This window comes from Mastomys coucha, unplaced genomic scaffold (assembly GCF_008632895.1).
Source record: "Mastomys coucha isolate ucsf_1 unplaced genomic scaffold, UCSF_Mcou_1 pScaffold2, whole genome shotgun sequence".
Taxonomy (NCBI): Eukaryota; Metazoa; Chordata; class Mammalia; order Rodentia; family Muridae; genus Mastomys; species Mastomys coucha.
In genome coordinates, this window is record NW_022196902.1 from 22,990,862 (window position 1) to 23,014,458 (window position 23,597).

At 37.4% G+C, this 23,597-nt stretch overlaps 1 protein-coding gene across 2 annotated transcripts; it reads right to left on the reverse strand.

The window, feature by feature from the left end:
- Positions 1 to 449: 449 nt before the first annotated feature.
- Cenpw (centromere protein W) lies at positions 450 to 4,387 on the reverse strand. Of its 2 annotated transcripts, none has more exons than XM_031380703.1 (3): positions 4,148 to 4,387; positions 2,123 to 2,236; positions 450 to 626 (listed from the first exon to the last, which is right to left on the reverse strand). In XM_031380703.1, exons 1-3 carry the CDS (start codon positions 4,265 to 4,267, stop codon positions 600 to 602), a joined length of 261 nt encoding a protein of 86 aa, XP_031236563.1. In that variant the 5' UTR covers positions 4,268 to 4,387; the 3' UTR covers positions 450 to 599. The 2 variants fall into 2 exon arrangements, with proteins under 2 accessions (XP_031236563.1, XP_031236564.1); XM_031380704.1 differs by lacking the exon at positions 450 to 626 and adding an exon at positions 2,304 to 2,306 and having other exon boundaries at positions 2,119 to 2,193.
- Positions 4,388 to 23,597: the final 19,210 nt, after the last annotated feature.

Genomic DNA, 23,597 nt, shown 5'->3' on the forward strand with positions numbered 1-23,597 from the left:
GAATTACCTCAGAACAAAAGTGAAAATTGGATATTATACAATAAACTTACAAAAGACTCCCATGGGAAAATGTCTTATCTACCAAACCCCGTGACTACAGAGAGCACGTCGGCCTGACGCGCATCCGCTTGTTTGTGGTTTATAGGTGGAAATAAGTTTGTAAAAACTTTAGCTGATGCTTACAATCTTCTAGTTGAAAACTTTTACTATTACTACTAAACACAAAACTAGTGCTTTGTGAAATCATCCAAAATTAACATATTTGAAATGTACCCATATTTTACTGTATGTTGCTTTCTCAGAAGTTAAATTCACTGCATAATTCTGGGTAAATTCAAAGACATAAGCTTTAGTTAAAGGAGTACACATCTCTTCAAGCTATTCAATACAGCATGATTTCATTTTTGACACACTAAGCAATGACACAATAACACAAAAGAAACTCAGAAGCCATTAGTGAAAAAAGTATAATTCCTTAAAAGAACTAAAAGTACATACAATGTTTTAAAAAACCACAATATAAACTGATACATACAAAGTGTTTTTATGATGTTATAACTTAAATTAACATATCACAATGCCTAAGCACATGTTGACACCTAACCTTTGCTCTTCTTCAGAATTACCTGTAAGGGAGGAGATGAAGATATATATTATAGCTATGAAAAACAAGTCAGAATCACTGATCTACAAGGTAACTGTTCTACATTTCTCTAGCACAGTCTACCTCTCTCAATAAATGGGAAACATTCCTAGATTACCCAAACTGGTTTTAGACTGACTTTCATTCACAAACCTTGCCAATTGCAATCTGAAGTATCAAAACAGTTGATTTCAAAATAGGTTTTGGGTATCATACCATGTGTCATCCCTACCCTCAGCTTGCCAAAAAATTAATGATCTCGAATATTTAAAAAAAAAAAAAAAAAAAAAAAAATTCTCGCCAGGCAGTGGTAGCGCACGCCTTTAATCCTAGCACTTGGGAGGCAGAGGCAGGTGGATTTCTGAGTTCAAGGCCAGCCTGGTCTACAGAGTGAGTACCAGGATAGCCAGGGCTACACAGAGAAACTCTGTCTCAAAAACAAAAACAAAAACAACAACAACAACAACAACAAAATTCTCAAACTCAAAACAACTATAAAGTAGCATCAAACAGTATAAATCCATCGCAATGTAAAACATCTCACAACTAAGCTCGCATTTTAACAGCTGGTCATCTTACACTGAATAACTTGCTTCACATACAATTTTCAAAACATAAAATGTTACAGAAATAAGACAAAGGAAAATATTAAGTTGTAAAAATCCTGGAAGGATGAGGTCCTAAGTTAGCTTCAAAACTATAAAAACAAAAATAAAAATTTAAAAGAATCTGGCTACAACAGTTTAAAAAGGAAAAAGACCTCAGGTCCCATGGGCTGGCTCTCCAGGAAGAGATACTAATGGCTAAGTCTGATGACCTGTGTCTGATCCCACATTCTAGAGAGGACCAACTGCCAAAAGTTGCCCTGACCTCTACAGGTATGCCTTGACAAGTGACGGGTGCACATATGTACATGTGTACACACACACAAACATACATACACATGCATGCAGGCACACAATAAAGGCAATTAAAATTTTAGAAAATGCTAAGTATGTTATATATTTAGAAAAAGCAGGGGTCTAAATTAGAAACACTTTCATATACTCTTCATGCTCTGAATCATTGCATTGCTTTCAGGAAAGTCCTTATTTGGACTTTAATAGTTGTGTTTCCAAGTGAAGAGAATTTAAAAGCCTCATAAAAGCTGCCAGGGCATGCCCAATGCCTTGGCTTCCGTAAGTCTGTAATCCAGGCCAGCAAAGAGATATTACTATGAGTACTATAAAAGAAAGTATCATGTGTTTAAACAAATTTACAAAATGATAAGTATGTTGTATATTTAACAAAGTTCAACAGCATTCCTTGCTGGTACACCTCACAGTCTTTCCTAACACTATGAAAATTAGTTAGTTTTTTCTAGCACTATGTTAGCCTATAGGTATTTTGAAATAAAAAGTATTTGAATCAGACAAAGATGATGGCCATAGCAGTATTTTTAAAGTTAACTCTTGCTTACTAAGAAAATGTATGTTTTACCTTTGCTGCGGCCAATACATGATCCTTTTTGATAACTCCACATTTACTTTCACAAGCATTTGTCCTGGACTCTTCCGCCAATCGATGAACAAAGAGTAGGCAATTCAAATGGATCTTTAAAAGCAAAGCACACGTAGTGTTATATAACATATAAACCTTTTTAACATAAATTTATTACAACTTTCTAACCCACAGCTTCTTCCGGGTGCATGAGGGCACAATTCACAACCCATTAAAAGGTATCTTGCATATTTTTTTCTTTTATTATTTATATCAGTTACCGTGTACTCCAAACAACAATGACTCAGAAGCTTCAGGGCATTGTGCTAAACAAAGAAGACAAAGGCTCCTGATTCCAGTTCCCAGACTAACGGAGCAATCATCCCATAAGGTAGCAGATGACACTGGAGGACATCAGAACCTGAAACACTGAGAATAATATCAACACCCCAACAACTAACTGGTATGTTCATACAAAAGAACAGAATGTGCTGCTTTAAATGGCACAAACTTTATGAATGGCATGGAATGCTTTACTGGGTATAATTATGAAGTTAACGGAGAGCAGAAAGCTGTAAGCAAAGAAATGTCAATGAACAAAAAAGCCTAAACAGGTACTGTTTAACAAAATAGACAGAACATGAAAATTGCACCTGGGAGCAGCAACTGGCCAAAGGACCTTCCTTTGCTACCACTACAGAGCACTGGGCTTCAAGTCTGCTTCCTTTCCTTGGCACCTAGAGTACGCCACCAGACTCCACATAGCCACAGGTCACTCCAGGGCAGAAAATGGAAGCTAGCTACTTGAGAAAGGTCTGACAACCCCTTGAATTGGCTAGCGATCTCCTGGAAATTCCTCATCGGGTGGGTTTTGTTCTCTATTAGGCTCCAGGGAAAACAGAATATCAAAAATGTATTCCAAGGAAATCCCAGCTCACTTACACTACCTTAACCACCAAGTCAGGGTTAAAAACAGCAATGGTACATAATTTTCTCCTAGAGGATGAAAACGTAAAACAAGAACAAGTGACAGAAGAGGTATTACCTGCCCCAACACCCTGGGGGGATGGACAATATTTTGGCTCTAGAGATTTAAAAAAAAAAAAAAAGAGTGAGAAAATATAGACAATTCTGTAATTCTGAAATTGTAGACAATTTCTTGACCAATTGGTTTTTTGGTCAAGAAAACCAGTATCTGGAAATGGCTCAGTGGTTAAGTGCATTTGCTGCTCTTCTGGAGGAACCAAGTTCTCAGCATGCAGGGGTGGAGGGGTGTGGGTGTGTGTGGGGGGTGTCTCTCTGAGTTCCAGCCAAGTCTACAAACTGAATTCCACGACTGCCAGAGCAGTCACAGAGAAACCCTGTCGTAAAAACAAACATATCGAGAGTGGTAGTGGTGGGGGTGGGAGGCAAAGGCCAACAGATCTTTGAGTTCGAAGCCAGCCTGGTCTACAGAGCAAGTTCCAGGACAACCAGGACTACACAGACAAACCTTGTCTTGAAAAAAGCCAAGCCAAACCAAAATAAAACAAAACAACAACATCAAAAACAAAGACAAAAAACAACAAAACAAAACAAAACAAAACAAAACAAAACTGAATTTACTTCCAGGCAGAAACAGAGTTGTTTGATTGGGGCCAATTAGTGGAAAGCATTATATTTCGGGTAAACATGAGTCTGAAAAAGTCTTGAAAAGTTTTAAAAACTTGATGCCACAGCTACATGATCACTTTTGAATCACTGTGTTTTAGTGATTCAAAAAGAAATGTGTTCGGTGACAACATACTGGAGCTAGGGGAGGCAGGAGGACAAATCTGTAGCCGGTTTACCTTCCACACCCGGATCAATTAAATCACAGAGCCAGACAGTCTCCTTAATGGAAGTCGTCGGGGAGGCAATAAGGGACGGGGCTTTCCCACCGGAGTTCTTAAAGAGCTCCGGGTTTTCCTTCCTCGTTCCTCGCCGCAGGCCTCTCCGAGGCCGGTCGCGGCCGTTGGGCCTGAGGGCCGAGAGCGCGGGACTTACCAGGAGGTCGCAGCTCGTCTCCAGACGGAGGCGCGGCTTATTCTGCTTGAAGGTGCTCTTGAGGAAGGCGCGGGGCGCCTTGCGCTTTATCCGCCTCGAGACTGTGGTGGAGACCGCCATCTTCGCGGCCAGTCGCACTTCCCTCAGCCCGGGCTACCGCGATCTCAGGGCCGCTCACCTCAGACTGACGTGCCACTTACCTCCCCACACCCCAGAGCGGTCGATTTGAATCTGCCTCCAGTCGGCGCACGGCAGTGACGTCAGCTGCAAGCCACACCCCCACAGGCTGGAGGATGGACTCCCCAGGAAAAGGGTGTGTCCCGCGGACCCACTGCTTCAAGATCTCAGGAGTGCTCTGCTACATTTTTGTTTGCAGTTTTCTATAGTGCTGTACTTCGACTCTTGGTTCCATAGAAAGGATGAGAAGTTGGGAAAATAAGCTCAGTAAAATCCTTATGTGCTCACCAAGTTCTCCATAGAGCAACAAATTAAGTGAAAGAAGTTTGTGTTTTATTAGGATTCCTTAAGAACTTAGGCTCGATTTTTTTGATACTACCAGCAAGCAACGTACACTTTTATATTATTGCATTTGGCTTTGCATGAGATTCTTTTTTCTTACATCAGATTTTCTTCACAAATGCTCTCCCTTCAATGTTTCCTTCCTTAACTTCCCTATAGCTTTCAAATGTTTTTTTCTTTTATTAAAAATACATTTATTTTTCATAAGCTATATTCTGATTGCAATTTCCCCTCTCATAACAGCTCCAAGGTGCTCCTAATCTCTGTTCCTATTCAAATGCACACTCTTTCAGTCTCTCGTCAGAAAACAAATCGGGATCTCACAAATTGTAATAAAATAAAATAATATAAAACAAAAACAATCAGAAGAGGGAAAAACAGACAGAAGAAAAAGAGCCAAGGAAAAAACACAAGAAACCATATAGAGGCAGAAGCCCAAGTTTTGAGCACACAAGAATTCAATCAAAAACACAAAAGCAAGATTATATATTCTAAAAACCAGTAAGGTTAAAATAAAATGTCCTGTCAAAACATTAGGAGACAGAGAACCTTCAAAGATGCCACTGAGTTGTGTCCGCTAGCTACTGTTGGGCCTGGCACATGCTCTTCAGAGTGGTTTGCATCCACAGTGAGACACTGTTAGAGAAAACTAACCTTTAATTTGCAAGTTATCAAATAGAGATTATTGCTTGATTAGGGATGGGGTCTTGTGACTACTTCTCCTCTCAGCACTGGGGGCCAAATTGGCACATGCCCACGTGGTATTCTGCAACAGTCTCTGAGTTTGTATGTACATTACTCCTGCTGTATTTCAAAGATTTTCTTTCTTTGCTGATTCCTAAAAAATATCTAGTCTGCATATTGTTTGGCTGTTGGCCTCTGTATTTGTTGCCATATACTTGAGATGGAAGCTTCTCTGATGATGACTAAGCAAGAACTGATCTATGAGTATAGCAAATGTCATTAGGAGTTCTTTTAAGGCTCTGTTTCCAGCAGGCCAGTAGTATCTGGTTTTCTTTTATGTTTCCTTTATGCTCTCAGGTTCTTTGCCACTCAGGCAATGCTGGGGATGGGTTGTATGCTGGTCTGAAAGGAAATGGCCCCCACAGACGCATGTGTTTCAATGCTCGGCTATAGGGAATGGCAAGATTAGGAGGTGTGGCCTTGTTACAGAAAGTATGTCACTATTTAAGAGGGCTTTGAGGCCTCCTTGTGCTCAAGCTCTGCCCAGTGTGGAAGAGACCCTTCTGCAGAAGACATCTCCTTCTGGCTGCCTTTAGATGGAAATGCAGAACTCTCAGTTCCTTGGGCACTATGCCTGCCTGCATGTTACCATGCTTCCCACCATAATAGTAACAAACTAAACCTCTGTAACTGTGAGTCATCCTAATTAAACATTATCCTTTATAAAACTTTCCTTGGTGTTCCATCTCATAGAATGGACCTTATGTCTAATCACTTATTGGTTGGCTATTTCCACAAGCTTTGTGTTACTATTTACTAACATACCTCACAGACAGATCATCATCATAGACTGAAGAGTTTGTAGCTGAGTTGATGTTTACCTTTTTCCTTTGGTAATGTGATAAGAACCTTCCAGTAGCATGAACCAGTACCATCTGTAAGGACGAAGGTTCTAGTTATATACCAGTTCAGCTTATCCTGTTTAATGAGTTGTGTAGGTGTTATCTTCAGCAATGGGACCTTACCATCAGTTTGTGGAAAGTAACCAATATCCTTGTCAATAGTGTGGATATTTGAGTCCTACTTAGAAGGGGGAACAAAATAATCACAGGAGGTATAGGGAGGGAGGAACTTGGGAGGGAGAAAGGTGGAGGATGGAAAAAGAGGGGCAAGATCAGATGTGGGCAGAGACAGTGCTGGGGAGAAGTCCAGAGGTTCAGGAAATTGATTGGAGGTGTGTAGCAGTGGGGTATAGGGAGCTGGGGGTAGCCACTAAAATGTCCCAGATGCTAGGTAAGCAAGAGGCTCCCAGGAGGCAACAGGGATGACATTAGCTTAAATACCCAACAAAGGGAAGAGAGAACCTGTAGAGACAATATCCAGAGGTAAGGCACAGCCCCTGGTTGAGGGATAGGGCCACTGACCCATCTCAAAAGTACTAATCCAGAATTGCTCCTGTCAAAAAGAAATACAGGGACAAAGACTGCATTTGGAGGAGAATCTGAAGGAAAGGCCATCTAGAGACTGCCCCACATAGGGATCCATCTCATTTAAAAACACCAAACCCAGACACTATTGCTGATGCCAATAAGCACTTGCTGACAGGAGCCTAGTATAGCTGTCCTCTGAAAGGCTCTGCCAGATCCTGACCAATACAGATGCGGATGCACACAGCCAACCATGGGACTGAGTGTGGGGACTCCAATGGAAGAATTAGGGGAAGGACTGAAGTAGATGAAGGTGTTTGCAACCTCATAATAAGAACAACAATATCAACCAACCAACCCCCCACCAAGAGTTCCCAGGGACTAAACCACCAACCAAAGAGTGCACATGGAGGGACCCATGGCTCCAGCTGCATATGTAGCAGAGAATTGCCTTATCTGACATCAGTGGGAGGGGAGGCCCTTGGTCCTGTGTAGGCTCTATGCCCCAGCATAGGGGAATGCTGGGGCGGTAAAGCAGGATTGGATGGGTGGGTGGGTGGGGAGCTCCTTCATAGAAGCATGGAGAGAGGGTATGAGATAGAAGGTTTGAGGAGGGGAAACTGGGAAGGGGAGTAACATTTGAAATGCAAATAAATAAAATAGCCAATAGAAAATGAAGTAGGTGAAAAAATAAAACAATTCCTCATGAACATAGGATAAAGTCATGATAAAATATAAAATACAAGATAGATGCATCTGAATTCTTCAAATGAAAAGGCAACAAAATATCACAAAGCATGAAACCAGCTGTATTTTTCAAAAACCAAGCAAAATAGCCATAAAATTCAAGACTATTTGAAAGGAAGCAGCTAGCAACCAAGACCACAAAATACAAAGAATAGTGAATTAAAAACTTAAGAAATGTTATAAAAGATGAAAGAAAATTTGGGCAGAACTTAATTCACCATGTCAAGTAACTTCAATTTTTAACACTCACTCAAAAATTATTGAGTTGTTGAGTTTATGGTTTACACAAAATGTGTTGTTAAATCAGAGAAAAAATTAGTAAAAACCAATTGTGTACACAGAAAATTTCCCCAGAGCACAATTACCTAGTTATATTAACGGTCATAACTTGAATAGTATTTTCAAATGCTGATCAATAATTAGATGATTTTTAGTAAACTTCAATGAAATTTTTCTGTATTTTGATCTTAACCATAAGAAATCACATGTATTTTTTAAAATTTCCTGCTCTCCTTTAGAAAGTAAACTGTTCTTTTCTATTCTTCCCTATTTATTTCTTTTTACTAAATAAAGATTTTAATTAGCATACAAAAATACTAAGTTTCACTATAACATTTTTAAGTAAAATTTGTTTTGTTTTCACTGATTCTCTTCTGCTCTCTCTCTGCTCTTCATTTGTACCCTTCCAATACTTAGTAGCCTCTTTCCCACCTTCAGTTCACATGATATTGCCATCTCCCCTTCCCCAGTTCTCCCACCTGCATGGTCCTACTCCACTTTCATGGGATGTACCTACACTCATACTCACATACATACATACATACATACATACATACATACGTACATACATAAAAAGCCATCATATGATAGGAGATAACATGTGATACTTGTCTTCCTAATTCTAGATCGTTTTAATATAATAGTTTCCAAGTCCACCCATTTTTCTGCATGTTCTCACGACCTCTCCATCTGCTGATGGACATCTACCCCAAATTATTCCATTTCTTACTATGGTGAGTAGTGCAGCAATACACAAGAACATGTAGATACAGCTACATTAGGACTTGGAGAACTTTGGGTATCTAGGTCCAGAAATGGTACTGCTGGGTCACATAGTAGTTCTTTTTTTAAAAGATTTTTATAAATCTCCAGAGTGAATGCCATAATAGTGACAGTTATGGAGTCCTATTTAGAAAATTCTTATCTACATCCCTAGCCTAAGGTAGTTTCCTATGCTTTTCTCTAATACTTTCAGCATTTCAGCTTTAGATTAAGGACTTTGATGTATTTAATTGGATTTGTGTGGGATGACAGATAATATAATACATAGACCATTCTTCTTCAAGTGTATACCCAGTATTTCCAGGACCATTTGTTGAAAGTTACCTTCTTTTCCCAGTTTAGACTTTGCAGCACTTATTTGAAACATTTGCTGAATATTAAGTAGCTGTACCTGTGTGTTTCGTTCTAGGACCTCTATTCTGTTCCATTAGGTCTGCATGCCTGCTTTTGTCACAGAATTGTACTCTCTTTGTCACCATGTCTCTGTAGGTATTGTGATAGCTTTCGGTTTTGTTTGTTTGTCTTGTTTCTTTCTTGGTTTGGGGTTCTGTTTGTTGTTGATTGATTTGGATATTAGTGATCTTTCACGTTTCTGTGTGAATTTTTAACTGTTTTTTCTAACTCTGTGACACTTTGGTTTTCCCAATCCATGAGCAAGAAAGTTCTTGCTAACATCCAGTGTCTTGTTTAACTTCTTTTGCAAGGATCTTAAAGTTCTTACTGTAGACATCTTTTGCTTCTTTGGTTTCGGGGATGGGATGCTTATCTTATGTTATTTCTCTCTAAGTGCATTGTCAGTGTGTACAGTAACCAGAGCTTTTCTGGGTTTACTTTGTGTTCTGCAACTGAAGTGTCTATCGTCTCTAAGAGTTTTATCATAGACTCTATACGATCTCTTGAGTATAAAAATATGTGCAAATGGAGCAAAATGATCTTTCCTTTGCTACTTTTATCCATTTTTGTATCTGTTTGCTAATGCACTGTTCAGTTCTTTAAGCACTATATTGAACCAGATTGGGGAGAGTGGGTAGCCTTGTCCTGTATGTGGTTTTAGAGAAAATATTCTACATTCCCCAATTCAGTATGCTGCTGACTATATGCTTGGTTTATACAGTGTCTTGCTTTCATATACTTGTAATTTCTTCAGTGCTGTTACCTTGCAGGTATGTTCAACATTATCAAACCCCTTTCATCTTCTACTGAGGTTGTCCTCGCATAAGTTTATTTATTAAGTTATTTATGTGGTGCATTACATGATATTATTTGTTCACCTTCTTATTTGTTCACAATGAATGATGTTTTAAATGTGTTCTTGAATTTTATTTTAATTCTATTTAGATTTTTTAGGTCTATATCAGGGAAATTGATCTATAGTTTTGTTGATGTTATTGTATTTTATCCAATTTTTTTTTTGCATTAGAGTTATACCCTGGCTTCAGAGAAGAAACTTGTTAATGTTCTTTCTGTTTTTCAATTTTTCTAGAATACTTTGGGAAATGTCAATGTTAGATCTCCCTAAACATTTGGTAGAATCTATCAAAGTCTATGTGTTCTAAGAATTCTCTTTATTAAGATACATTTAATTAGACTTAAATCTTATTCATTTTCTGTGGATATGTTTAAATTATTTGTATATTTCAGATTTAATAGGTCATTTACATTTAGAAATGTATCCATTTCATCTAGGTTTTCCATTATTTGCCAACATAAAACTTCGAAGTACTCTCTCATGGTTTTCTAAATTTTGTTGGAATCTGATGAATTTAGTCACTCCCTTTTGTTGTGAATTTTGTAGTTTAGTGTTCTCTTTTTCTTTTTATTTGTTGCCTAGTCCAATTTTACTGATTTTTCAAAGAAGCAACTGCTTTGTTAGTTCTAGATATTGTGCTTTTAGTGTCTGTCACTATTTTCTACTCTCATCTTTATTATTTATTGCTATCAACTGGATTTGAGTTTGGCCTACTATTTTTCTAGAAGTACATCATCAGATCATGTATTTGAGATCTCTAGTTTCATCCTAGATGATCTGTTGTACTCTCATTTTCAGTTGATTCTAAGAATTTTTTCTTTTCCTCATTATTTCTTCAGTGACAAGCTGTTTATTCAAAAATACATTTTTTTCACTCTCTAATTTATTTGTGTAGTTTCTGGACTTTCACTTGCTGTGCCACTATGATTTGTTAATACATAAGAAATTATCTTTGTTGTATCTATTGAGTCTTGCTCAGGAGCATAAGACATATTAAATTTGGTGAACAATACAATCACTGCTGAAAAGAATGTATATTTTGTATATGTTACATGGAATATTCTGTAGGTATCTATTAAATCTAATTAGTCTATGGTATAATTTAGCTCTGAATTTTCTTTTTGGTTACTAGTTTAGATGACTTATCTAAATATGACATTAGGTGTTGGCATCACTCACCATTCTTGTGTCAGGACCTAAGTTGCCTTTTATAACACTTGGTGTTATTTTATGAAGTTGGGATCCTCAATATTTCATTTACAAACACGTATGATTGTATGCATCAGCTGCATTGTCCCCTTTATTAATATGCTATGGCCCTCTCTATCTTTTCAGACTGGTTTTCTTTGACATTTCTTTTACCACCTGTACTGGCTGGTTTTGTGTCAACTTGACATAGGCTGGAGTTATCACAGAGAAAGGAGCTTCAGTTGGGGAAGTGCCTCCATGAGATCCAGCTGTGGAGCATTTTCTCAATTAGTGATCAAGGTGGTAGGACTCCTTGTGGGTGGTGCCATCCCTGGGCTGGAAGTCTTGGGTTCTATAAGAGAGCAGGCTGAGTAAGCCAGAGCAAGCCAGTAAGGAACATCTCTCCATGGCCTCTGCGTCAGCTCCTGCTTCCTGACCTGCTTGAGTTCCAGTCCTGACTTCCTTTGTGATAAACAGCAATGTGGAAGTAAGCCAAATAAAACCTTTCCTCCCCAACTTGCTTTTTCGTCATGATGTTTGTGCAGGAATAGCAACCCTGACTAAGACATCATCCATAAGAATATTTATGCCTACATATTTATGGTGTTCAGTTGTTTGGTAAGTTGATTTCCATCTTTTGACACTTAGTTTTTGCATGTCATTACTAATTAAGCATATGTTAGGATGACAGAATATTTGTCTCTTGTTTTGCTTTTGTGATGGTGGTTTTTAAATTAAAATTTTTTATGTTTTATATTTCAATCATATTCTTCACCCTAACCCAACTTCTCTTCTCTCTCTCTTCCCCCCTCTGTCTCTCTCTCTCTCTCAAAAAACAACAAAAATCTACAAAACAACAGATGAATAAGAAGGAGGAGAAGAAGGAAGAGGAAGAGGAGGAGAAGAAGAAAAAGAAGAAAATAGATAATGCAAACAAAAATAAAAAGCACACACAAACAAAAAGCCATGATAGCCATTTTTTGTCAGCCAACTACTCCTAGGGCAACGACCTGCCCTAAAGTATATCTGATACACTCACTGATGCTCCAGTGCTGATTCTCCATTTCTCAGTAGAGCTCCAAAGACTTTCAGCATTTTCACATGGTCCACATGTTACTTCTCATCTACTGTAAGAAGCTTCTCTGACAAGTCTTAAGAGAGGCACTGAAGAGGGGTTATAGAAGTATCTCATTAAGAATAATCTTATTGGTATGTTCCTTTAACATAGAAATAACAGTAGGTTTTCCATAAACCCATTACCTATATAATGTTCAAGTAACTACTACCTTAGCAGGGTCATATACAGGTTACATCTCATGGGGTAGATCTTAAATCCAATTTAAAAAATTGTTAGTTATTTTCATAACAGCCATTTGGTCTGTTTCATTATACTGGTGAATTAAGAGTGGCTTATTCTTAAGATTATTATTGAACATTATTTTCTGTTTCCAATAATTTTGCAAGGTGATGTTATAGTTGGCTTAGCTATTGATATTCATTTTCTTCTTAGCATGTTACTTCTAGGAACTTTTCTACAGAATATATGTTTGCTGTATGTAATAGCTACAACTGAATCTTTACTTTGCTCATCTCATCATTTCTAGTGTATATTCCTTCATGTGTTCTCATGCTAAGAATGTCCTTCATATTACTCTCTGTAAAATTTTCCTTTAAGAACATTTTGACTTGGTTGTAATTACTTCTCTTAATTTATTCTTGTCTTGAAATACCTTATATCTTCACTGAAAGAAAAATGTGGATATATCAACATTGAGTAGAAGTTATTTACTTTCATAGCTTGAAATATTTTCATCCTCTCCTGGATTTTAGTTCCTGATGAAAGAGCTGATGTCATTTTGATATCCTTACCTAATTCAAAGGCACCCAAGTCATTCTTGGAGGTAATGAGTCCTTCAGACAAAGAAAGCTAAACAAAGAAATTTGCTGGTCTTGAGAGATAGTATGGTCAGTAAAGCTCTTCATGTGAGATATAAGTCTAATTCTCAGAATATTTGTAAAAATAGTCAGGTGTGATAGTATATATTTATAATGCCAGTGTTAGGGATTCAGAAAGCAGACCCTTGTTGGGCAGGCACCTTAGCTTATTGGGTATGCTCTAAACCAGTATAAGACCCTGTGCCAAAACACAAAATGGAAACCTCCAAAGAAGTGATATTCAAGGTTTCTCTGGTCTCCATATGCATATGCACACAGATGCACTTACATATACACACACATATACACATTCTAAAATTGCATGTGCCTACAATATCAAAACTCACAAATGGTACCATATTTTATCATATAATAAAATGTTATCTAAAGAAATATAAAATCTTAAATATAATATCATAGCACGTTTATGAATAATAATCATGAATAATGTGGATATAATACTGTCCCTATAATTAATCTTGCAAATCAGTGCAATTTCAATCTGTATGATATCAACAGAACTTAATTTATCATCAAACAATTCCATGTGTATATGGACTAATAAGACAAGAAAGTAGATTGTGATGCAAACATAAAAATGTGCTTAAAATTGTAATAATATTTAAGTAACATCAAGCTACAAATTCAGAACCATCAGATCACTATCAGGTATTAGGTCAAACAGTAACTTTATTTTTTTCTGCAATGTGAAATAAAAGGAACCATGTATATATTCCTAGGAAGGTTATTATGACAGATAACACAAAGTTAAATATAGATATATCAAATAAATATCATCCTTGTGAACTTCTTGCCTTGATAAGATTTCATATTCTTGCTCAAGGAATCTGAACAAATTAATATTGAGGAATCATAGAAGTAGCTAAGCTTTTGAAATTTCCATCTGCCTCTCATTTACTGGTCTATCTGAGCAACAGAATATTTCTAGGTAATTGTGGAAATGATTAAATATATCTACTAAAATGATTCAGCCTCAAAAATATAGTGCTTGATAAAATGAAATCTGCAGAAATTTAGGTGCAATGTGATAACACAACAGGAACTTACAGGCTGTTTTTGCTAAGATCATTACCTGCTTAGCACCTCTGCCTTCATCTTATGTCTGGCTCCTTTGCTATCTCAGCAATTGGATTATAATTCTGGTAAACTACATGTTAACAAAGCTAGGATAATTTGACTAAAACTAACTCACCTCTTCCTTTCAAGGCTGACATTGTAATCAAATTATCACACATTTTTTCAATATTCTCTTCAATAAAACTCTGATCATTGCGTAAATTGTCAAAGGAGGCCCAGTCAATGCTCTAATCAATGTTGTCTTTCCTTTGTTCACTCTCTGAGTCATCCTCTCCTGAGGTCCCTTTGAATTCCAGAAACAGTAGATGTGATCAACATACATACCATGGCAAGTCAAAATTATCCCTGAAGCAACAACAATGTTTCACAGCCTACAAATCTCTTTATAATCAACCCTTGAGATAATGATCAACTGCACATGACCAATACTGCCATCTGTGGGAGCCCCAAATTACCATCATTCTATAGCTTCCACATCATGGTTAGTATCATGGGGAGACAAACCTGCAATCACTAGACTTCTGGATTTTCTCCTTAGGGTGATTATAAATCTCTTCCCTACTTCATTGTTTGTGCATTTGATCTTTAGAGGCAGATAGAGGTCCTGAATTTTCCAGGCTTCCAAATCAGGCCTCTGGCCTGGACACATGCCAGCATTGGAGTAGTGGATGTCACTGAAAAGGAGGAAATAGTATGTATGTGAAGGGTGATAGCTACTTCTGTTTCTTATGGTCAACAAACAACATCTTTAAAAATGTTTACATGAGTATAACAAAATATGGAGAATTATGTGACCTTAGTATGAGGATAAATTTTTTGTACACTTAAAATCTTTCATATTTAATTTAAGACATAGCCAATTATGATTGATTCTCTCATGAGACTATATATCTGTAGGTTTTCATTACAGTACTGCTTGTGAATGTAAAAAGAAAAAGAATCATTAATAAACAAATAGGCAAATCATATAGTACAATATACATACCCAGGAATGCTGTAAGTGAACTGGAAAATTATGCAAATTAATGTTACTGACTTCATGGGTGGCCCCTGATATTAACCCACCCCATAAAGTTTAGAACATTCTAACTTTGACTTTGGACGTGACTATATGACTTCCATTGCTCAGTGGAATGTGATCAAATATGTTCCAAGCAGAGCCTAGGAAGTTCCTATGCTCTGAGACTTGATTTCTTCCTGCTCTTGCTCTCTCACCATAACCATGAGAATATACCTCCTATAGCTTATCAGATGTGTGAAAATAAGTCAGAGATCTGATCTTTTCCTACCTTGCTACCTGCTACGATTCTACCCTGCTACAATGACATACCAGCTCAGAGCCTACCACTAACATGGGAAGGTATGTGAGAGATCTCAGCTAGCATCAGTTCAGCTGAACCCTAAACAAAAATCCCTTTATAGTCAGAATTATTAAATCTATGATTTTTTTTCAAGAGAATTCAGGATTATTCAGGAGAATTGTAAAATAACTATGATAGAATGTTCAAAACGTAATTTTTCCAGTCAACTTTTTTAAATATTTTGTCTTTTTGATAAAAGATGTATAATAGCTTTCATTCCTGCTATTATTTCTCCTTACTTATTTCTCTTTTGTGCATTAAATATATATAAATTTTATTAAAAACACTCACATGACATTATCAGGAATAATATAATAAACAGCTTTAAAACAAACTGCATTCATAACATTACAATACTTACAGAATTTATAGCCACCCTCAGATTGTATAAACAAAGCCAAAATCTCATGAAGAAAACTACATTAAAAAACTTAAAGCATAGCCAGGCGGTGGTGGCGCACTCCTTTATTCCCAGCACTTGGGAGACAGAGGCAGGCAGATTTCTCATTTCGAGGCCAGCCTGGTCTACAGAGTGAGTTCCAGGACAGCCAGGGCTATACAGAGAAACACTGTCTCAGAAAAACAAAATCAAAACAAAGCAAAAAAAAAAAAAATGCCCTTAGAAGTTCATTATCTTAGTGTCAAACTGCAAAAAAAATTCCTGACAAGTTAACCACACTACCTTGTAGAGTGAACTATATACCACTGTGCATCAATCAAGATGAAAAATTCATTCGAGTAATGTTGACACTAAGCAGAAGTACTTTCAAGTATGGCCATGAAGTCAAGCTGCTCCTATAGAAGCAAACCACAGATCTGCCTTCCCCTTGATCTAATGGACAGAGGTGGGATGTCACTGCCTTTCTTCCTACATGACCTATCCTTTCAAACCACATTTACTGCTCCCGTTGGCCAACAGGTTGACAAATGACAGTGGGTGACATGTAAAGCAAATATTCCTTAGGCATAGCTGGCTCAAAATTGCCAAACATACCTGTAGAAACCCGATGGTGTGGAAAACATTAACCTTGTGGTTTTGTGTGCAAGGCAGGCATTCTGAAAGTTTTTAGTGACAGAATGTGACAGATAAATTGCAAAGTCTCCACTGACACAAAGCTATTTGAAGAGCTAGTAAGCAACCCTATATTTAGGCTGCAGTGTAACAAGAGTCCTACTGCACAGCACACCACCAGACAAAGACTGTTGAGCTGCAGTCCAAAGCTGACCTCATCACTAGATCAGAAGCCATTATTAGTGATTTGCCTGAGAGTCACAGGGACGGTTTTTACCCTCTCAGTTTTCCATTTGCCAGCTTAGTGCTTCCGATTTTAGACTTTTTACTTTTCTGAACTCCAACTTTCCAAAATTGACAATTGGAAGTTGACAAATTTATAAAATTAGTTTTAGTTATCAGTACATGTACAAGCAAAATAGGAGGGATTCAAAATAAAAAAGAGTTAAATCCCTGAAAGAGAATATATTAACCAACAACTTTACATCAACAAATGCCATGTGGCATAAGGAGAATGAGCTGAAATATCTCTGAATTTTTAGAACTACTTACTTCTTAATTACTTTTTAAGTTCCTATACAAAGTAATGTCTTTCATTATAGCACATATGTTCATGAATACATATATGATATATATGTGTGTGCATATATATGTATGTATGTATATATATATATATAATATATATGCTATTGTACTTTGCTTTAATTTGTTGCATTATTTCCTCTTGAACATGTCCCTTCTTAATTGGCCCTAGTAGAAATTTAAGAAGAGGCATTGCATCCAGTACTATAGTTACAGTTAATATGTAGACAATATCTTACTGAGAGTAGAGTCAGAAGGCCTTAGTTCACATCTCGAAGAAAATAGTTGCTTATAAAACATAACATTTCATCCAGCAGTTTAAAGAGACCAAGGAACAGAAGTATAAATATAAAAGCCATTTCTTCACATTAAAAGTATAAATAAAATTTACTATGGTAGACACATAAAATTGAGCAAACATAGAGAGAACACTTGGTTTTAACACCGAGCAGAGAAGTATGCCTACAAAATTCACATATTGTGATGAAGCTTAATATGTATAGCTTATATTTATACTACTTTATTAAAGCAATATACTTTCTAGAATATGCAAAGTTGTGGGTTTTCTTTTTCTTTTTTCCCAAGCAGGTACTCTTAGCAAACAAATAGGAGACATGTTGTTCTGTTTAGGTAAATGTTAGCAATCACAGCTGTCGTGGTAATTCAGTTATGCAGCATAGATATTGTAAACTACTTGAAAAGAAACCATCTGGTTTGCACTTGTAAAACTGAAACCAATTAAGAAATTTAAATGACATTTTGTTTTTCATTTCAATCTGTAAAAATATATTTTGCAAGTTCCAATTAGTGGTTAGGTTCCCTGTATTGCTTTTATAATATGAGTCTGACAAAAACACATTTTAATTTCAACAAATCTCTACCTGCAATTGGTAGTATATTGCTATACCATGTCAATTAAAGAAAAAATATGAGTAGATATAAATAGGATACTACATACAATTTATGTGAGTAGAGCTGATAAATTACAAAAAGATGCTGGTTGCTTTGTAAACACTTATTAGTTAGGCATATCTGTAAACTTTGAAAAATAACTGACTATATACTGAGAGAAATCTAGAATGTTGTGATCATAAAGAATCTGTATTATTCACATTCCCTTCAAAGTTCCCCAGACAGTTTGAACTCTTTCCTTGACACTCAGTACAGAATAGATATCTCCATGATGACTATCTCACTTACAGATGGTAGAAGACATGAAGATCATTGTGGATTTGAGTGCTTTCGAGAGTTGATGCACATAACAGCCTGTGTTTCTATCTCTCTCCAAAATTAGACTCCTTCCCCACTTTCAGTTTGTAGGTAAGAAGACAGTGGAGAGACAGAAATTAGCTTTTTCTCCCTCTCTTGGGATTCCTGTCTTAAATCTATGACTCTAGACCTTAGAAATACATGTGATTCAGGAAGAGAGATAAACAGGCAGGAAATTCTATTCAACTGCCCTGATTTAAGTTCTTTCTCTCTGCCTCTCTGTCTCTCTATCTCTGTCTCTCTGTCTCTCTCTCTCTTAGAGCCCCCCTCAGCCTGGCAGATGTTGAGACACAACTCTTCCTCTTCTAAGGAAACGTCATGTTGTTTTAAGACTCCACATCACCTTCCTCTCATTGCACCTGGCATTCTCTGATCATCCTAAACATGGTTACTTCTTCCTCTGTCACAGTGATCTGATCACCCATGTCTACTTCTCTCCCAAGGCTTGATAATTGGTTATAGATGAACCTTGTTACTTAATATTTTTTTAAATGTCCATTCCAATTTTTTTTTCTTAACCACATATATCCAGGATGTATTTGGGCATTCTAGACTACATTATAGGTTGGCCAGAAGATAGAACCCATATAGCTTCATGCTCTGCTTATCTCTACCATCTGCACCCTCATCACCTATGTGATATGTTTTCTCTGTAGGCTGTAGCTCAGCCTTCCTACACAATTGAGAGTGTGAAAAAACAAAAAAACAAAAACAAAATGAAAAACAAAAAACCTCATAACTTTGTTTTTTAAAAAAATGTTCTTTACAAATTTCCTGTTTCTCTTCTTTCTCTTTACAAATTTCCCCATTCTGTTTCCTTTTTTGATTATTTCTATTCCCAGTGAGACTGTGGATTTTATTTTATTTTTATTCTACAAGTTGTTCCCCTTTCTGGTCCCCCCCCCTGCATTCATTATCCCTTCCTCCCTCCCTCCCCAGAGAGGTTGCTCCCCACCCACCCACTCTCACCTCACTTTTGCCAGCTTTCCCCCTTCCCTGGTGAAATCCAGTTTCCACAAGATTAAGTGCTTCTTCTCTCACTGAGGCCAGACCATATAGCCCTCTTCTACACATGTGTCCAGGGCCACAGAACAGCCCATGATCCTTTGTTGGTGGCTTATTCTCTGGGAGCATCAGAGGCCTGGGTTAGTTGACAGTGTTGTTCTTCCTATGAGGTTGCAATCCCCTTCAGCTCCTTCAGCCCTTCCTCTAACTCATCCATAGGGGTTCCTTACCACAACATAATTATGGGCTGTATCTGCATGTGTTTAAGTCAGGTGCTGGTAGAGCCTCTCAGAGCTCGGCCATGTGGGGCTCCTGTTTGCAAGCACAACATGGCATCAGCAGTAGTGTTGGGGTTTGGTGCCTGTGTATTAGATGGATCCCAGGTGGGGTCAGTCATTGGGTGACCTTCCTTCAGGCTCTGCTCCATTTTTGTCCTTGCACATCCTTTAGACTGGAACAATTCTGGGTCAAAAATTTTGCATAGCATCCCTGAACAAAGAATTACAGAAAGATAATAGACCTGAGAGAGGGAGACTCCATCTTCTGCATGGATAAGGGTTGCTGATGGATTTCTGAATGGTCATTCCTAAAAACATATGCATACAAAGAATGCTGAATAAACTCAACAAATTCATATATGTATATATGTATATTCATATATTTAATAATAGTAATATTAAATATAAACTTAGAAGAAGGCTACGAGAGGGAGTATGGAGGCATGAAAGCTTGTAGAAAAGAGGAGGGGGAACTAATGTAATTATATTTTAATTAAATAAAAGGAGGTCATGAAATTGAACAAAAGATGTGGGGATACAGTTGGAATTAGAGAAAGGAGAGTTCAAATTATATGTATGTATGTACATACATAATATATAATGTATATATATGTATAATGTATATATGTGTACACCCATATATAATTATATATAATTATATGACATATGTACATACATACCACTTATGTATAAAATTATCAAAAGTAATAGGAATAAAACTAATTTTTTAAAAAAGAAAATTTCTGACCAATATATATTAAAAAATAGGATATTAACTTGCATTATATCTTTATTTTGCTACATAACATCTTAGATTATGGGTTTAGAAAAGGGTTGTGTGGAGTAATGAAGGAATCTATAGAATAAATTTCTTAGATCCAAGTTTTCTAAACAAATTTCCTTACTTCAATAGCCCACTTACTTATCACATATTAATTGAGATTTATGTTAATTAGAATAAAGTATAAGTTATTCTTCCTGTCTTGAGTGAATATGAAGATCAAATAAAGGAAATGATCAGGCAAACTTAGAATATGGATGAAAATATGACAATGGAGATGAGGAGGGGAGGAGAAGGGGAGGAGAAATCAAAGATGGAAGATCTAAAATCTACCTGGACAAGGATAACTATAAAGTTAATGAAAGATTCATGATTCATGAAAGAGGTAGGCTTCAGTCGTAGTCAGGGTGTCTGTTGTTGTGAAGAGGCACCATGACCACAGCAACTCTTAGAAAAGAAAACAGCTGATTAAATATTTAAGTGGGACTGGTTTACAGTCATGAGGTTTAATGTGTTATCATCACAGAAAGCATGACAGCATGCAGGCAGACATGGCGGAGACATACAAAGAGTTTGATTGGCAAAGATCTTTTTCCAATTTGTTGGTTGCCATTTTGTCCTATTGACAGAGTCTTTTGCCTTACAGAAGCTTTGCAACTTTATGAGGTCCCAGTTGTCAGTTCTTGATCTTAGAGTCTCAACTGGCGGTTAGCATGTAGAAGAATGCAAATCAATCCATTCCTATCTCCTTGTATAACACTCAAGTCCAAGTGGATCAAGGACCTCCACATAAAACCAGATACACTGAAACTAATAGAAAAGAAAGTGGGGAAGAGCCTTGAGCACATAGGCACAGGGGAAATTTTCCTGAACAAAAAAGCTGCTTTTTTTTAACCCTGTGAGTAGAGTTTGAAGCCATAGGATCCACATAGTAAAGGAGAAAACAGATCACCCTAAATTGTTCTCTGACCTCTACACAAGTGCAGCAATGTGTGGTGCATGGATATAGGTACAAGCACACACATATGTAGGTGCAAACACATGCACACATACACACAAAACAAGTAAATGAAAAAAGTCTAAAAATCTAGACTCAACTAAGAAAAAGTAATGATAATTTTTTACAAGTTTAGTAGATTGAGATCTCATAACACTTACACAGAAACCAGGCTTTGCCAGAGCCTGACCAATACAGATGAGGATGCATGCAGTCATCCATCAGACTGAGCATGAGGACCCCAATGGAGGAGTTAAAGGAAGGACTGAAGGAGCTGAAGGAGTTTGCAACCCAATAGGAAGGACAACAATATCAACCAACAAGACCCCCTAAAGCTCCCAAGAAGTAAACCACTATGAGTACACATGGAGAAACCCATGGCTCTAGCTTCATATGTAGAAGAGCATGGCCCTATCTGACATCAATGGGAGGGGAGCCCTTTGGTCCTGTGGAGGTTCAATGACCCAGCATAGGGCTCTGAGGAGGAAGTGAGTAGGTGAACGGGGGAGCACACTCATAGAAGCAGGAGGAGGAAGGACAAGGATAGGGGGGTTTGTGGAGGGGAAACCAGGAAGGGAGATAACATTTGAAATGTAAATAAATAAAATAACCAATAAAAAGTAAAAACAAACAAGCAAACAAACAAACACACAAGTGTTTCAAATCAACAGTGTTGCATGGTTATCATTGTGACTTTAACCTGGGCTAATGTCAATAGTTTAGAAATGTAAAGCACAGCAAAAATTATAGGATATAAATGTACATGTAAAGTGTACGTATGTGTAAAATTTATAGCGTATTTTTATAGTTGTAATGTGTCACATCTCAGGCTTTGTGAGAGGTTTATGTTTCTCTGCGGTGCCCTTGGATGTGGTGCAAGAAAAAGGGAGGACATTTAGGGCTAGAGAGTTGGTAGAGCTGTAGATGTCCTCTGCTGCTTTGGGTTTGCACAAGTGCTTTGTTTATTATGACTTTTTAATTAAACAGACTTAATTGAAATAATTTAATATTCCTTTTGTTCTAATATATTGAGTTAATTTGTTGGGTAACTTGAAGCAATATTGGTTAAGAAAATTGACTTTGGAGTTACTGTTGAACTTGAATTTTGACTAACCCACTTACTAACTGGTTTTCTCATGCATGACCTAAAATTTCAGAAACACAATTGTCTCATAGATGAATGAGACAGAATCTACCCCATGGAACTATGGTGAGAGTGAACGAAAGCATGTGCTAATTAGTGAGTATAATAAGTTCCAAGGCTGATATAAAAAATGAAAAGAGCAAAAGTTATTTTACCTTTCATGAGAGGGTTAAATTTGAGGACATACACTTAGAGATGATTAATTACTTTTACTGAAATATCTGCACATACGAAAAATCTTCTAACACCCATATATTCACATTTATATACACAAACATACATTTTAGGGGAAAACTTTCTTTAAAAAAAGTGATTACTTTCTTTTAAATTTGCTATTTCTTTCCAGATCTACAGAAATTGTGACACAATATCAGTGTTTGTTCTAGTAATTCACATATAGATTTTAATTAGGCTTTTCTTGACTTTTAAAATTTTATAAATAAGAATTATCACTCTCTGGGCTGGTGTCCTGAGCAGACCTTGGGCGCAAGCTCTGCAGTCAGTCCCTCAACACCCAGAGGAAGCTCCACTCGCAGGTGCTCTGACTTGCACAGAATCCAAGGTGAGAAGGACCCAACGTCGAGAGTAACTGGGACCAGCGGGACCAGGCACACAGGAACTCTGCCAGCCCAGTGGCTCTGGTTCCTTCCAGACCAGGCACACAGGAACTCCACCAGCCCAGTGGTTCTGGTTCCTTTCGGTCTCTCTGGGCTGCTGTCCTGGGCAGACCTTGGGCACAATGTCTGCAGTCAGTCCCTCAACACCCAGAGGAAGCTACACTCCCAGATGCTGACATGCCCAGGATCACAGGATCCCAGAATCACAGGATCACAGACACAGCTTGACTCTGAGGAGTTCTGACACAACCAGGATCACAGGAAGGACAGGCTTCAGTCAGATTAACAAGGGCAGGTAGCACTAGAGATAATCAGATAGTGGGGGGCAAGGGTAAAGAAGTAAACAACACAAACCAAGGTTACTTGGCATCATCAGAATCCAATTCTCCCACCATAACAAGCCCTGGACACACCATCACACAGGAAAAGCAAGATTCAGACATAAAATCACTTCTCATGATGATGATACGGGACTTTAAGAAAGACATAAATAGC

Bases quoted from the DNA above. Each gene is read 5' to 3' on its own strand.
- Cenpw (XM_031380703.1), bottom strand. From the start codon at position 4,267: ATGGCGGTCTCCACCACAGTCTCGAGGCGGATAAAGCGCAAGGCGCCC. The intron at 2,237-4,147 runs GTAAGTCCCGCG...TTGCTTTTAAAG, and splicing joins AGACGAGCTGCGACCTCCTG to ATCCATTTGAATTGCCTACT. The intron at 627-2,122 runs GTAAAACATACA...CCTCCCTTACAG, and splicing joins ATGTATTGGCCGCAGCAAAG to GTAATTCTGAAGAAGAGCAA.